This window comes from Arvicanthis niloticus, chromosome X, assembly GCF_011762505.2.
Source record: "Arvicanthis niloticus isolate mArvNil1 chromosome X, mArvNil1.pat.X, whole genome shotgun sequence".
In the NCBI taxonomy this organism is placed as follows: domain Eukaryota; kingdom Metazoa; phylum Chordata; class Mammalia; order Rodentia; family Muridae; genus Arvicanthis; species Arvicanthis niloticus.
In genome coordinates, this window is record NC_047679.1 from 125,065,568 (window position 1) to 125,079,474 (window position 13,907).

Genomic DNA, 13,907 nt, shown 5'->3' on the forward strand with positions numbered 1-13,907 from the left:
AGTGACACGCTAACGGCGATGATTTCTCACTAGAAAACCAAACACCAAGGAAACATAAACAGACTCTAGGAAAAAGCAAAGCAATAGAACATAGTGGTTAAGCAGAGCAATAGAGGTGTGCCAGAGAGAATGTCAAGGGAGGCATGGAAGCACACACTTTAACACACACACACACACACACACACACACACACACACACACACACCCCAGAGGGACAGAATAAGGAAGAGCTGGAGAACACAGAGCACACCACTGAATCTCATGTGTATGGGAAGTGTAGAGAAGAACACCCTCTTTTTGCCCTGTCACCCTCACGCGGGGAAGTGAGAACGGGTAGGCACTGCAGTATGGGAGACCCTAGAAAGCTAAGGAAATGCCTCTCTTCTCTAACCAGACCACCATGCCTGCACTCCACCTACAAGGGCAACAAATTGGTGCTCTGTGCCTTTTAAGCCCTTCCCCCACCCACCAGGGCTAGACTAGGTAAGGGGCGTGGCTTCCTGACCAAACAATGCAATGAAATTCCTCTTATCCAGCAAGAGGAATTTCAGTGGAAAGGTCTAGACTTCCTGGCTAAATTCCCCAAGAAACAGCAAAATGGGTGTGATAAGCACAAAGTTACCGGAATTTCACATGACTGAGTCAAAAGGTACCACCACCCAAGCTGGGAAGAAGGATGAGAAATCCAAATATAAGGTTAAGGTGAGCTGCTCCACTTCCGGCCCTTGTCTAGTTTCCCTACCTTGTTCTCACAGCCTGAGACATCACCCCTTCCCAAGAGTTCCTGTTTCCTCTCCATCTCCACCTTCGTTCCCCAAACCAATCCCTTCCTGTGCTCTCCTTCCAGGTAACTAAGAAGCCAGTGGTAATGAAGAGATTCGATCAAGCCTGTATGAAAAAGCCACTCCCCCCAAGAGCTCAGACTCCCTTGGTTAAGGTGAAGAAAGAAAGAAAACCACAAAGATTGGGTCTTTACCATCGGCTAAATGAGAAGCTTAACCACCACGATGTACAAGATGAACGTGACAAAAGCGAGGACGGCAGTACCAGCAGCACTTCAAGTGATGACCTGGATAGCCAGTGAAGCAGGATGGAGGCCAGAGACCTCAGAACCATCTGTCACTGTCCAGAGGTCTCCACCTTGTCCAGTGGGAAACTGTGAAGACAGAAACTTTGTAGCCTCCGGTGGTCAGCTGATGAAATAAAATCAAGCTCTTAGGAGTGAATGCCTATGTCTAGGTGTTCTCTGATGGGACGGAGCAAGGGGAGTGGAGAATATGGGGATGGTGAGGCTAGGGAGGGTGAGAGGTGGGAGAGGGGAGGAGGAGGGAGGGAAGAGGAGGAGGGATGGATGGGAGGGGGAATGGAATGAAAATGGGGAGGGTACCTAAGGTGGGTGGTGGTTGGGAAGGGTGGCACTTTTACAGAGTGTGGAGCAGGGTGCAAACATCTAGGAAGACAAAGAAGCGGGTCCTCTGAGGTTGAGGGTCTAAGGGGAACCAGATGTAGGAGATAAGTGTTGGTTATTCAGGCCACTTGAGAGGCAGGAAAGGCTTTCTCTGCAGTGGACTCCCTTTGTAAACTTGGTATACTTTGTAAACTTTGTAAACCCTCAAGGCAAGAAAGAAGCCAGACCCCCTGCCTGAGGAGCTCCAGCAGCCGGCCCCTCCCCCGACCTCCCTGTCATAACTGTGCTTCCAGCCTCTGTAACTGCCACAAAGGTCACCTCCACCCCTCAACAGGACCCTCCCCAGATTATGCTTATTTTAGGTGAAAAGTCTGAACAAAAGCCACCAATCCCTGAATACTAAAACCCACCAATCCCTGAACTTCTCACAGAAACCTACCAATCCCTGAACTTCTCACAGAAACCTACCAGTCCCTGAACCAGAAAGCCCATTAATCCCTGAGCTCCCCCAAACTCAGGACTTGAAATCTCACCAATCCTCTCATCCTGGAAATCTCCACCCTAGGAAATACAGGGAAGCGAGAACCCCTATATAATAAGCACTGTCCTTTGTCCAGTTCCCTGCGGTCTGCTCCCTCCTGCAAGCACAGGCAACCACTCCTGGATCCATTCCTCCACACCCTGTACCCTCCAATAAATCTCTTTCATGAGATTTGCTGCCTGCTGTGACTCTCTCACTGGAAGAAGACAGGAAGCAGTGAAGAGAAGAAGCAAAGGATCAGACCTGAAGCTCCTGAGCTCCTCAGCTCAGCTGGGGACATACTACTCCCTGGGAGATGCATTGCCTCTGCCGAGAAGGCTTCCTCTCAGAGTTGTAAGGTCCTGGGCTCCTGTGTCTCAGGATGCCCTTCTGTTGGAACACTGTCCCACCTCAGTGCTGTAAGGTCCTAGGCCACTGTGTCTCAGGATGCCCTTCCACTGGGACACAGTCCTAAGTGTTTCCCCAGGCTCCTGTGTCTTGGGAATACTCTTCCATTGAGAGGTGTTGAGGCTTGGTTTTACTGTCTATTGTAATGCTAATGGTAGGCCCACAAGGCCTGGAGTCTGCACAAAGGCTCAAGTGACTCTGCCCTCAATTTATTTCTGATTGGCAAATAAAGATGCCAGCAGTCAATAGTTGGACAGAAGAAATATAGGTGGGGTTTAGGTTTCTTGGGCTTGGGGTTGAAGGAGAACCAAGAAAAAAGAATGGAGGTGGTGGAGGAGGAAGAGAAGCCTCCATGGGTTAGGAGTCATAAACATGGCCCTGAGGGCTGGCCAACTGGAGTTAAGGGCAGCCCAGATGAAACATAGTAACTGATAGCTCGGGTTATCTATAGGAAAGTTGATTCTAACAATATAGAGGGTAGTCATCTGCCCAGCTCTTGTGCTGTTTGAGGCTTATTATAAATATAAATGTTGTGTGTATATTTTATCCGGAAGCTAATTGGTCTAAGGCAGGGTACAAACCCCAGGTAGGGATTAAATGATTTCTACAACAGGGATAACTTCTCCCCTCAGAGCTGTGGTTTCTGACCTTCCCATCCCAACAGAAAGACCAACAATAAGGATTTAGTCACAACATGGCAGTACACACAAACACACAAACTTCCCCTTACAGGGTTGACCAATAGGAGTTTGAGAGACTCAGATGGTGAGAGGTATGGTATGTATCACAAGTACAATGACAACTCTTGCATAAAAGGTAGACAGTGACCCCAATTGACAGTGACCTGAGCTGACAGCCAACTGATCCTGGGATGGAAAGAATGAACTACCTTCAAAACCAGTAACCCCTTCTTTCCATTGAAACCTATCACAACGACAAAATGACAAAATGATGGTGTTTGGTGAGGCTCTAACCCACGTTGTCATTAAGCAGCTCTGGGTGCAGCGTGGCTTACTGAGGGTGGGAAGGGTGAACAGGGACTGCACTTAGCAGATGCTATCTGTAGAATTTTATGATTTGAACAGAACAGAAGAAAGTGGTCCTGTTATTGGCCTATCTTTCTCTACAGTTTTAATACCAAAGGATGCTGATGATTAAATACCACCTCCAGTCTTTCCTTGGTCTAAATTCTGAATATTTGCTTTGATTTGTGTTATTTCATATATGAATAAGTATATTTTGTCTTTCAGTGATTTTCCTTTTAAATACTGGTTATATTCAGGAAGGGAGATCATGTGCAGAGTGCTCTGTTGGGCAGTGGTCCAGCCCCGGCCGACAGGTCTCACTACCTCCTTCCCTCATTGTTCCTCCTGTTGGGAATCACCAGTGGTGGCTTCTGTATGCACAGTTCTAGCCTTTAGGCCTTATGCTGAGGTAGGCCATACAGGCATCCCACATGGAAACATTCTGAACAATTGCATGACTAAGATAGCCCAGAGAAAGACAACCCTGGCTGGATCCTTTTGTCTGTATTGATGTCTCATACTGTGCTGGTATGAGGACCTCTTACCTCAATTAAGAACCATTCAATAAGACACCATTGCTGAAGACAATACCAGACAACTGACTGTACATAGAAAAGTAGATATGGTGCCTATGTAGAGCCTTCTTCCCTACTTTCTAGAATCTTTGGTATAAAAAGGTACTCTGCATGTTTTCAAAAGAGAAATGTAAAAACGAAACCCAGCTACAAAGCCCTTGATCTTCAATGCTGTTGAGTAACAAAACATTATCAGATTTGACATATGGCCTACCCCACAATATGGAATCCATACCTGACACTGCTGGGGTGACCAAAAGCATGAAACTAGATAGTCCAGGGACATAGGGTAAAACCAAATGCTACTGTTCTTTATCTTCTCTGGATGTCTTTTCGTTCTGTTTTGTCTAATTCCAATGTGTTAGTCTTTGTTTTATCTTATTATATTTGGCTTTATTATTGTCCTTAAGAAGCCTGAGTTTTTAAATTTTATTTTATTTATTTACATTCCAGTCATTGTTCCCCCTTCCCAGTCCCCCTGCCACAGTTCCTCGTCCCATTCCTCCTCTCCCTTGCCTCAGAGAGGGTGTTCATCCCCCTACCACTCCTCCTCCTTCCCTGGGACCTCAAGTCTCTCCAGAATTAAGTGCATCTTCTCCCACTGAGGCCAGACCATGCAGTTCTCTGCTGTATATGTGTTAAGGGCCTCAGACCAGTTCCTGTATGCTCCCTGGTTGGTGCTTCAGTGTCTGAGAGATCTCAGGTCCAGGTTAGTTGAAAATGCTGGTCTTCCTATGGGGTTGCCCTTCTCCTCATCTTCTTCCAGCCTTTCCCTAATTCAACCACAGGGGTCCCATACTTCTGTCCATTTGTTGGGTGTAAATATCTGCATCTGTCTCAGTCAGCCGTTTGTTGGGCCTCTCGGAGGACAGCCATGCTAGGCTCCTGTCTACAAGCACAATATGGCATCAGTAATAGTGTCAGGCCTTGGTACCCCCCCCCCCCATGAGATGGATATCAAGTTGGTCCAGTCATAAGAGACAGAAAGGGAGTGGAGGTGGGGAGGAACTGGGAAGTAGAGAAAAGAGAAACAGATCAGAATATTTATGTGAGGGAAAAACATTTTCAATAAAAGGGGGAAACACTACAGACAAAAGCAAGTAAAACTATTTCCATTACTTGTAGGATTTTTATTTTTTATTGGTTACTTTATTTATTTACATTTCAAATGTTTTCCCCTTTCCTGGTTTCTCCTCTGCAGCATCCCTATCCCATTCCCCCCCCCCCTTGCTTCTATAAGGGAGCTCTTCCACCCACCCATCCACTCCTGCTTCACTGCCTTACCATTTCCCTACACTGGGGCATCAAATCTCCACAGGACCAAGGGCATCTCCTCCCACTGAAGCCTAACACGTCCATCCTCTGCTACATATAGCTGGAGCCATGGGTCGCTCCATGTGTACTCTTTGGTTGGTGGTTTAGTCCCTGGGAGCTCTGGGGGGGTCTGGTTGGTTGATATTATTGTTCTTCCTATGGGGTTGCCAACCCCTTCAGCTTCTTCAGTTCTTCCCCTAACTCCTCCATTGTTATCCCTCTAACTTGTGAGATTTTTAAATTGTAAGGTTAGCTATGGTTTCATTTTCTTATAGTTTATATTAGTAATTTCTTGAGAGAGCATTGATACAAATATTTTTGGACTGTGTTTATTTTCTGAGCATTTATAAAATTTATGAGTATTGTAGAAAATGTGTTCTGTTGAGAAGGAAATGTAAAAAAAAATACTTCCTTCATTTTGGAATATTGTGTTTTCAATTGGTGAGAAAATATAGGTTAAAATTTCTGGATAACTTTCATTTCTCACTGCCAGGATTGCTTCTGTTTTATCTAACTGGTGAAGTCCCCTCGTATTCCTCACTCGATAAGTATCTCTGTGTGGAGTGCTTATTTGCAGTGATTGATATTCAAATGTTTAACCAACCCTAAATTCCTTCAATAAACCTCCCTTGATAAGCCTGATCAGAGTGAGTGACTGCCATACATTGCCTCTTGTGGCAGGGCTTCAAATGCAGACCTTTCTGTCAGGTATAATTTACCATTAATCCTGCATATTGCATTCCTCATCATAGACACTGGGGTTTTCATCTCCGTAAGTACGTGTTGAGTTGCTTCTTATGTTCCATAACCCTACAGAAACTCTTCTAACATAAGAAATGTACTTATAGTACTTTAATGTTCTTACCTAATTCTAAAGTCTGTCCATTTTAAGACAATTTCTCTTCCTTGAGATAGGTTTTAAATTTGCATTTTGGATCCTGGATTGCTATAACAAAGTCATAAACTGGGTGACTGGTATACAACAGAAATTAGGTTTCACTGGTTCAAAGAATAAAGATTTTACCTTTCACTGTGTTTCACATGCCAGTAGTGATAGAACACACTATGCACCATAGTTTATAAGGGCACTAATTCCACCCATGAGAGGTTCATCATGTCCACTCAAACTAGTCACAATAGCTTTACCTTATATTATAATCTCCTTACCTATCAGAATTTCAATTCATAAATTTAGAGAAATACAGATATTCAGTCTGTTGTACTTAGTTTAATAATATTAAACAACTTTATTTTTTGTTTCATTTTTGTGCATGCAAGTGTGTACGGGGCACACACAGCATATATAGAGATCAGAGAACAATATGAAGGAGTCAGTTCTCTCCCTCCATCATGTAGCTTCTTCTGAAGGAAAGAATTCAGATTATCATGCTTGGAGGTTGTCACCTTAACCCACTGAACCATCTCAACAGACTCCAAACAACTTTATTGTGGCCAGTGTGAGGCCACATATAACTCCGCAAAATGAGTGAATAAATAAATGTTTAACATGGGTAAAAAGTAGTTTGATATCTGTTTTATGAGTTTCTCAGGTCTTTTTTCATATTTTTCTATTAGGTTTTAGAATATTCTTTCCAAAAATTCTTCAGTCTTCAAACATAAGTAACATCTTTCTAAGCTGTAAATATTTCGCAATTCTCTGAGCTACAAATATTTTCCCCAGTGTTCCAATATTTTTTCATATTCTGTGATCTGTTTTATTCTGCCTTCTAAATGTTTAAGTAGTGCAGTGCATCTTGGGTGAGCAAACAGCAGACATCAAGAAATGAATGCTTCATTGGACATACTGGGAAACCTCATTAAATAAAATACTTGTATTCTCAGGCAAGGACAGCCAATATTGTTGGCTTGCTGTTAGGAATAGAAGACCTGAGGTGAGCACCACCATGCCTTTTCTCTATGTCCATAAACCCATTCAATTTAGTGTGTTATATGGTTAAGACATGAATATACTATATCTCCTGTAATAACTGAAAACTTAAATATAGTCAGAGATGATTCCATGAGTGTATGTACACATGCATAGAGGGGGTCCCATATCTTAGATGGCTCCAACAACTCATTTCAGAAATCTTCAGTTGCAATCCTAACATTGGTAATAATGTTTTCAATAGTCGTCATGGTTTCATTTATGGTAGCCTTCCATATTATGTATGGGCTTTGTCTCTTTTCTCAGGCATTTGACATCAGAATTCCTATAGTAAAAGTTAGAATGCTAAGTAAAATGCCTTGACTCTTGCAGTGCTTCTTCTCAGCTGCAAGTAATTGAATGACTTCTAGTTCACATGGAGAGCACAAGAAGACACAGACAGCACACAAATGGATGTTACACAGGACACTTCTAAGAGATCTTCTTGCAGAGTCACTGCAGTTTCCAAATCGGGCATGCATGCCAGACTAAGACATTAGTGACTGGAGCCTTGTGCTAGCATATGGAAACCTCATATGGATCTAGTTCCTTCACTTGCCAATTAAACCCATATTTTAAAACACAGGCTATCCCTCTAATAGTAAGTATAGGTTGCCTGTTAGAGGTAAAGTTTTTGAATACTCTTGACTCTTAAGTTCTGAAAGAAAGCCATGACCTACCAGAGCCTGCTGTTGTTCTTTCCCTCTCGATGGAAAGAAAGAAGTTGGCAAAGGCCTTGGAGACTGTCAGGACATCAAAATGTCTTTTTGACTTTATAATTGTAATGGATTTGACAACATCTGGCTGAGATTTTGCTTTAAGTGTTCACAAATTCTAACACGAAGAAAAGGTAATAAGCAAAATATGCTTGTAAGATGCCCAATGCAGCAGAAGATTGGGAGGACTTTGAGTGAAATCTCTCTTTCCTCCCATACAAAGATCTGCTGAAACAAACAGGTATTTTTTTTTGTTTTGCTTTTTTTTGGTGTGTGTGTGGGAACCCTGCTTTTCTTCATGTACTCCAATAGACATGAAGATCTGATAAAACTGATTTCAAACATGGAGGGCCCATATTCTGGAATATGGTATATTGAGGGTACTATAAACCTGCTCCTTTCACCCCTCCTTTCATAATCTCTTGCTTGCCAAGCAGAACAGAAAAGACACCATATATTCCTTTTATAGTCTCTGAGTAGAAATTAAAGAAAAGGGCCATTTTGTGCCTGGCAGAAATTTATACAGGAGTTTCTTTTGTATTACCTCTTCCTCTGCTAAGCTTCCTCTAAAGATTAGGCTGAGCAGGAGAGTATGCTTCCTAAGTGGCTTGTAGCCCAGTCTTTCCAAACCATGCCAGCATGCCCACACCTTCTCACACTTTGGTAACCTTAGGATGGAAGAATAACTCGGTAAATTTGGTACAAAATAGATTTTGCCTATTCTTAGTGTTTATAACTGAAACATAGTGACAAATGGGCTTTGCAGTGGTAATATAAATACTGTGGCAGGTACTCCAATTCTGACATGTGGCAGTGCTCTTAAGAGCACTAGCTAAATTACATTCTGATCCTTTATCGATGGCACATAGTGTGAGGGCCTTGTTCTCAGAAGACATAGATTAAAGCGTACTCTCAGCTAATGTTATATCAGCCCATTTGCCATGTAAAAGATGGCAGAGATCAAATTTGGAGGTGCTTTAATCATTCTGATATAATTTGTCCACTGGCTAGTTTGTGAACCTTTAATTTCACCATTTACACTTAATAAGAACAAGTCTTTTAAATGGAGAAGACTGACAGCTTTCAGTCATCAATGATTTCTAATGTAGACTGGATTAGTAGCTATTAGCTATTCCCAGTCTTCATCTAAGTTGTCTCTCATCAGAGATACTCTCAGAAGTCATGAATTTTCTGCAGTGCAACAGATTCTAACCATGAATAAGTACACATACTTCCTGTTAAACAAATATGCTTCAAACTGAGAACACAGAAAGCCAAATACAATTTCCTTTAAAAAACAAACAAAGCCTCTAAATCTTCTGATACTCATGCTGGTGTTTTAATAGTGGCCCACTCCTGCACCAAAAAAAATTGCAACATTAAATGTGATTAAAAAGATAATTTATCCCACACTTGTTACAAAGACTGCATAAAAAGCACAAAACAAACAGAATATAACTATTGATGGAGCTGTGGATAAAAGGTAATCCCTGTACTCTATTGTTAGAATGTAAATTGGTGCAGTCATTTCACAAAATATTATAAAGTTTTGTCCCAAACTATTAAACAGGGAATTATAATTTGATCCTATAATCCTACTTCTGCTTATTAATCCATAAAACATGAAATTGGTAGGTGCAATATATGCCTGTACTGTGCTTATTGTAACATCATTTAAAGTATATACAATCTAAAATGTTTATCACCAGATGAATGAGTAGGGGGATAAAGAAAAATCTGTCATTTGTATGTTATGGTTTGAATTTGAAGTGTAACTTATAGCCTATAGCCTGAAGTAAGCAATAGCCTTCCAACTTGTGGTGCTATTATAAAAGGTGTGGAATCTTTGGGGAGTTGTGACAGGCTGGCAACAGTAGGACATGAGGGTCAGGTCTTAAGCATTATGCACTCCAAGTTCCAGCCTGCTTTCTTTGCTTTCTGGTCTGCTGTGCGGTGAAATGTCTCAGTCTTGTACTCCAATCCCACAGATTCAAGAAAACAGAAATTTTCACTTCAATATAAATGCTCCGCCACGGTTTCCCTACAGTGATGAACTGAAAGCCTCTAGAATTGTGATCCTCCTTTTAATTGTTTCTGTGACATATTTTAGTGACAGGAACAGAAACAAAATTAATATAATATACACAGAAGAATACCTTTCAGCCTTTAAAGGAAGAAAACTCTGTCATGTTACAACATGGGTAAACCTAAAGGAAATTATAATAAATGAAATCAGATAATTATAGAAGAGAAATAAAGGAAAATATGCACATATAACAGCTGAAGTAGTCAAACTCATAGGGAGAAAAAGCATGTGAATATCAGTGGCTGGTGTGATGAAATACTTTAAAAATATGCTACTCAATAATTGCTTAACCCCATAATGGACACTTAAAAGTTAGTAAGGTGGTAAGTTTCATAGTATGTGTTTTTACCATAACTGAATGATAATCGTTTATTTGGAGAGATATTAGCAGTTGTTGCATGTCTGGCTGTAATGGGTTTATATTATGCTAATGATACTCAACAACCAAGGAAAAGAAGACCCAAGGTAGTTTCTAGCACCTTTCTAATTTTAGCATTTTCATCATGTATTAGGCTATATCACTCTTTCTAATGAGAAAAATGAGGACTTTGTCTAGCATCATATAAAAAAGCCACTTGAATTTTTGTGCATTCTAACACAAGTGAAAGTACTGTATAGACCCTGGCAAACTATGGGTAGAGGCACAAGCAGAGAGACTAGTAATGAAGTGTGACTCCAGTGCGCTCTTGTCCATTTTAGCTTCCATAATAGAATTCCTTAGATGCCGTAACTTATAAACAACATAAATTACTTCAGTGTGCTCTGAAGGCTTGCAGGCTAAAATTAGGTTGCCAACTTGGTAAGATTCTGGTTAGGCCCCTTTTGTGTTGAAGAATAATGTCTTGGTATCCTATTGGCAAAAAAGTGAGCTTGTTCTCTTGAGTGAGCTTCATTTATAAGTCATAAACTCCATGTTTGATCTATTCACTCCATAGACACCATGTCTTCTATGACTGTTGACTACCACCCTGAGGGTGAGAATATTTACACATGAACTGGAGGTAAGCAGACATTCAGTGCACTTTCCAGGGCCTTGAGTTCCAGCACTGGACTGCTCAAGCCATCAGTTCTGTATAGTGTGGGGCCCACAATTCTTAGGACAGCTAGGAATATGATCGGTTACTAATGTCTGATGAAAGAAGGCAGAGCATTTCAGAGGAAGAACACACTTGACTGATTTCATTCATCAAATGTCACTTGCTCATCTTCTGATATTGTGATAGGGTAGCAGAGAAATATGGCCAGTGAAGCTCAAAGAAAGAAACCCCATTGATTTGAGCTCTAGACCATTATTCCTCATGCTGCAAATCCATACTTTTTTACCATCTTTAGAATTTATGCCAAATGTTTAACATGAGCTGAATAAATGAGATACACTGATCACAATTAGGGACCCCCGTGTCTGTGTGCTGAGGTTGAAAGTCCAATTCTCACTAGTTTTCTCACTCTGCACATCCAATCCTGACACAGAGGCCCTGTATCCTCCTCTATGTAATTGGAATAAATAATAACACTCCAAAATAACAATTGTGTAATATATAAATATTTGGTAATCATTACATACATGCCAAATATTTCAAGTATACATAGATGATTTTTTAGTATAAATACTGGAATAAAAACAGAATTTAAAATCTAACCTAATCTGAATCTTAGTCATTCCATTTTTTCAATTAACTTATGGCAAGCAAACTGTATAGCTCCTGCAAATATGATTTATCTGTATGTACAAGACAAAGACCTCCTTAATGCCACTGCTACATGATCTTGGTGCTTCTCCAGATATTTTCTTATATGAATGGTGTCTGGCATTAGTCACTGGCTGGCTCCAGCTTTACATATCATCTGTTCTTATTTGTAAAGCATTTTAAACATATTTGTTAAATATGCAATTTTTCAAGGTCCAAAATGCTACAACTTTTAAGTTGTGAAACCTGCAACAGATTATTCCATCTCCCTAAATTTCATTTTCTTCATTTTCTTCATTTGTAAATGTCATGTAACTCATTGATTCTTTTGGAAAGTAGATGAATAGCATATATCACCACCTTACAGTGTATGGCACAAAAACCTCAGTAAATGCACACTTTCCTTTTGACTATAAGGTGACTTGAGAAATGGCTGCATGACTTGTCTTAAGCTTATAAACATGAGAAGTTGTACATAGTTTCACGGTAGTCTCAGGAAGTGAAATGTATAAACAGATGGTATAAAAATTAAATGCCACAAAACAGACCTAAGCCAGGAGTCTCAGCACATAGAAGAAACTGTAGCCTAGAATTACTGAGTGAATCAGAATTTAATCAGGTTGGGTGTCAACATTTAGTTATGGATATGGCTCTGAAAGGCTCTAATCTTTATCAATATACTTTAGATAAACATACAGGCCCCCAAGGTGAAAGGGAAGAGAATCAGGGCTCTGAGTGCTTGGATGAAAGATGGGAGCATGAACAGAGGCAGACCAGGAACATCAATTAACCCCAGGCATGACATACTCATTCGTCATTGCATTCTTCTGGTTTACATGGCACTGGAACACATACATGAGGAGCACAACAGTAATGGTGATAAATCTCATTACGTCAGCGAGTAGGGATGCCAGAAGCTTCCCAGATAATGAGTGCACATCCAATCCTGACACAGAGGGGTGAACTCAATGGACAAAACAAAACAAAACAAAAACCATACTTACTGCTCCTGAAGTTTCCAGTTGAATTTGTGATAGGAAGCAGGAGAACATGCAATATCAGGCAGTGATGAGACTACAAGATAATTGTACCAGGGTATGAGGACCGGAGATCAAACAAGTGGGGTGGGGGTGGGGGACTACTCTGAAAGGAAATGGTGCTGTGAAGGTGGTTTTCTAGCCAGGAGTGCATATGCCAGGGAAGCAAGCCTTGCAAAGATGTGGTGCCAGGAGTCCACATAGATGAGAGAACAAATCCAAAAATGTCAAACATCAACAAACTTGGTGAATTCAGGAGCTGCACTAAAAGAAGCATTGTTGTCATAGTGGAGAGGGAAGAGGTCAGGAATGTGGCCAAGAATGACTGATTCTAACTACCACTGGCAACACTCTGCTTCCCAGTGCTGACACCATCTCTTGCCTAGAATCCTATTATAGCCTCTTTAATTGGTCTTTCAGCTTTTGCTCTTGGTCTCTCTGATCTACTACATATTTTCCCAAATTTTATTATACATTAGAATCATCTAGGGAGCTTTTATTTGGTATTTTTATTAATTTATGCATTTAATTAATTCCTGTCCACAGGTAGCAAAGGGTTTTTAAGTACTAGTACTGCCTAGTTTAAGATGTGAGCTGGCTCTGTTAATTTCACTGCCTCTGCCCCAGCATTCACAGTTTACTGCCTAATTGTAAACATTCTAAATAGTTCACAGAACCTACTCGGGGCTATGCATGCTCTTAAAGATTCGAACTCACTCATTCTTCATGGGCACTGTGTGAGTTCCTTTTGACTTTTAAACCATAGTCAAAATAAGTTCATCTCAGAGCATACAGCTAAAAGATAATGAGTTTAGTATTTGAATATATGCGATCCTGGTCTACAGGCTACATTTTAAATGAAACAATAAGGGCCCCAAGGGAACAATTTTATGGGTGGGGGAGAACTTTTCTTATTCTAACTTTGGATAAGGTGGAGCAACCTACAGCAAATAAGGAGTACCATAAAAGCATTTTCCAAAGAAACAGAAATAACAGAAGGTATGCACATTAAAACAGGCTCATGTTGGAAGTTAAAATTTTTCAGTGTTTATAGACAGCCTATAGATCAGGAGAGTTAATATTTGAGTGTGAATATAGTCTGCTGCAGAACTGTAAGTGGATGGCTGGTAAGGCAGATGAAGACCAAAGGCGTTATTTTAGATAATTCTGTATTTCTTAGAGGATACCTGTTTGTTTTGTTCT

General features: G+C 40.8%; 1 protein-coding gene across 1 annotated transcript; it reads left to right on the forward strand.

Annotated features, from left to right (window-relative positions):
* The first annotated feature begins 528 nt into the window (after positions 1-528).
* Positions 529-1,200, forward strand: LOC117695500 (uncharacterized). The gene is made up of 2 exons (XM_034486393.2): positions 529-702; positions 848-1,200. The coding sequence occupies exons 1-2, from the start codon at positions 598-600 to the stop codon at positions 1,082-1,084; spliced, it is 342 nt and encodes a 113-aa protein (XP_034342284.1). The 5' UTR covers positions 529-597; the 3' UTR covers positions 1,085-1,200.
* The last annotated feature ends 12,707 nt before the right edge of the window (positions 1,201-13,907 follow it).

Excerpts from the sequence above, each read along its gene's own strand:
- LOC117695500 (XM_034486393.2), top strand. The coding sequence starts at position 598 with ATGGGTGTGATAAGCACAAAGTTACCGGAATTTCACATGACTGAGTCA. Across the intron at positions 703-847 it reads AATCCAAATATAAGGTTAAG|GTAACTAAGAAGCCAGTGGT; the intron begins GTGAGCTGCTCC and ends CTCTCCTTCCAG.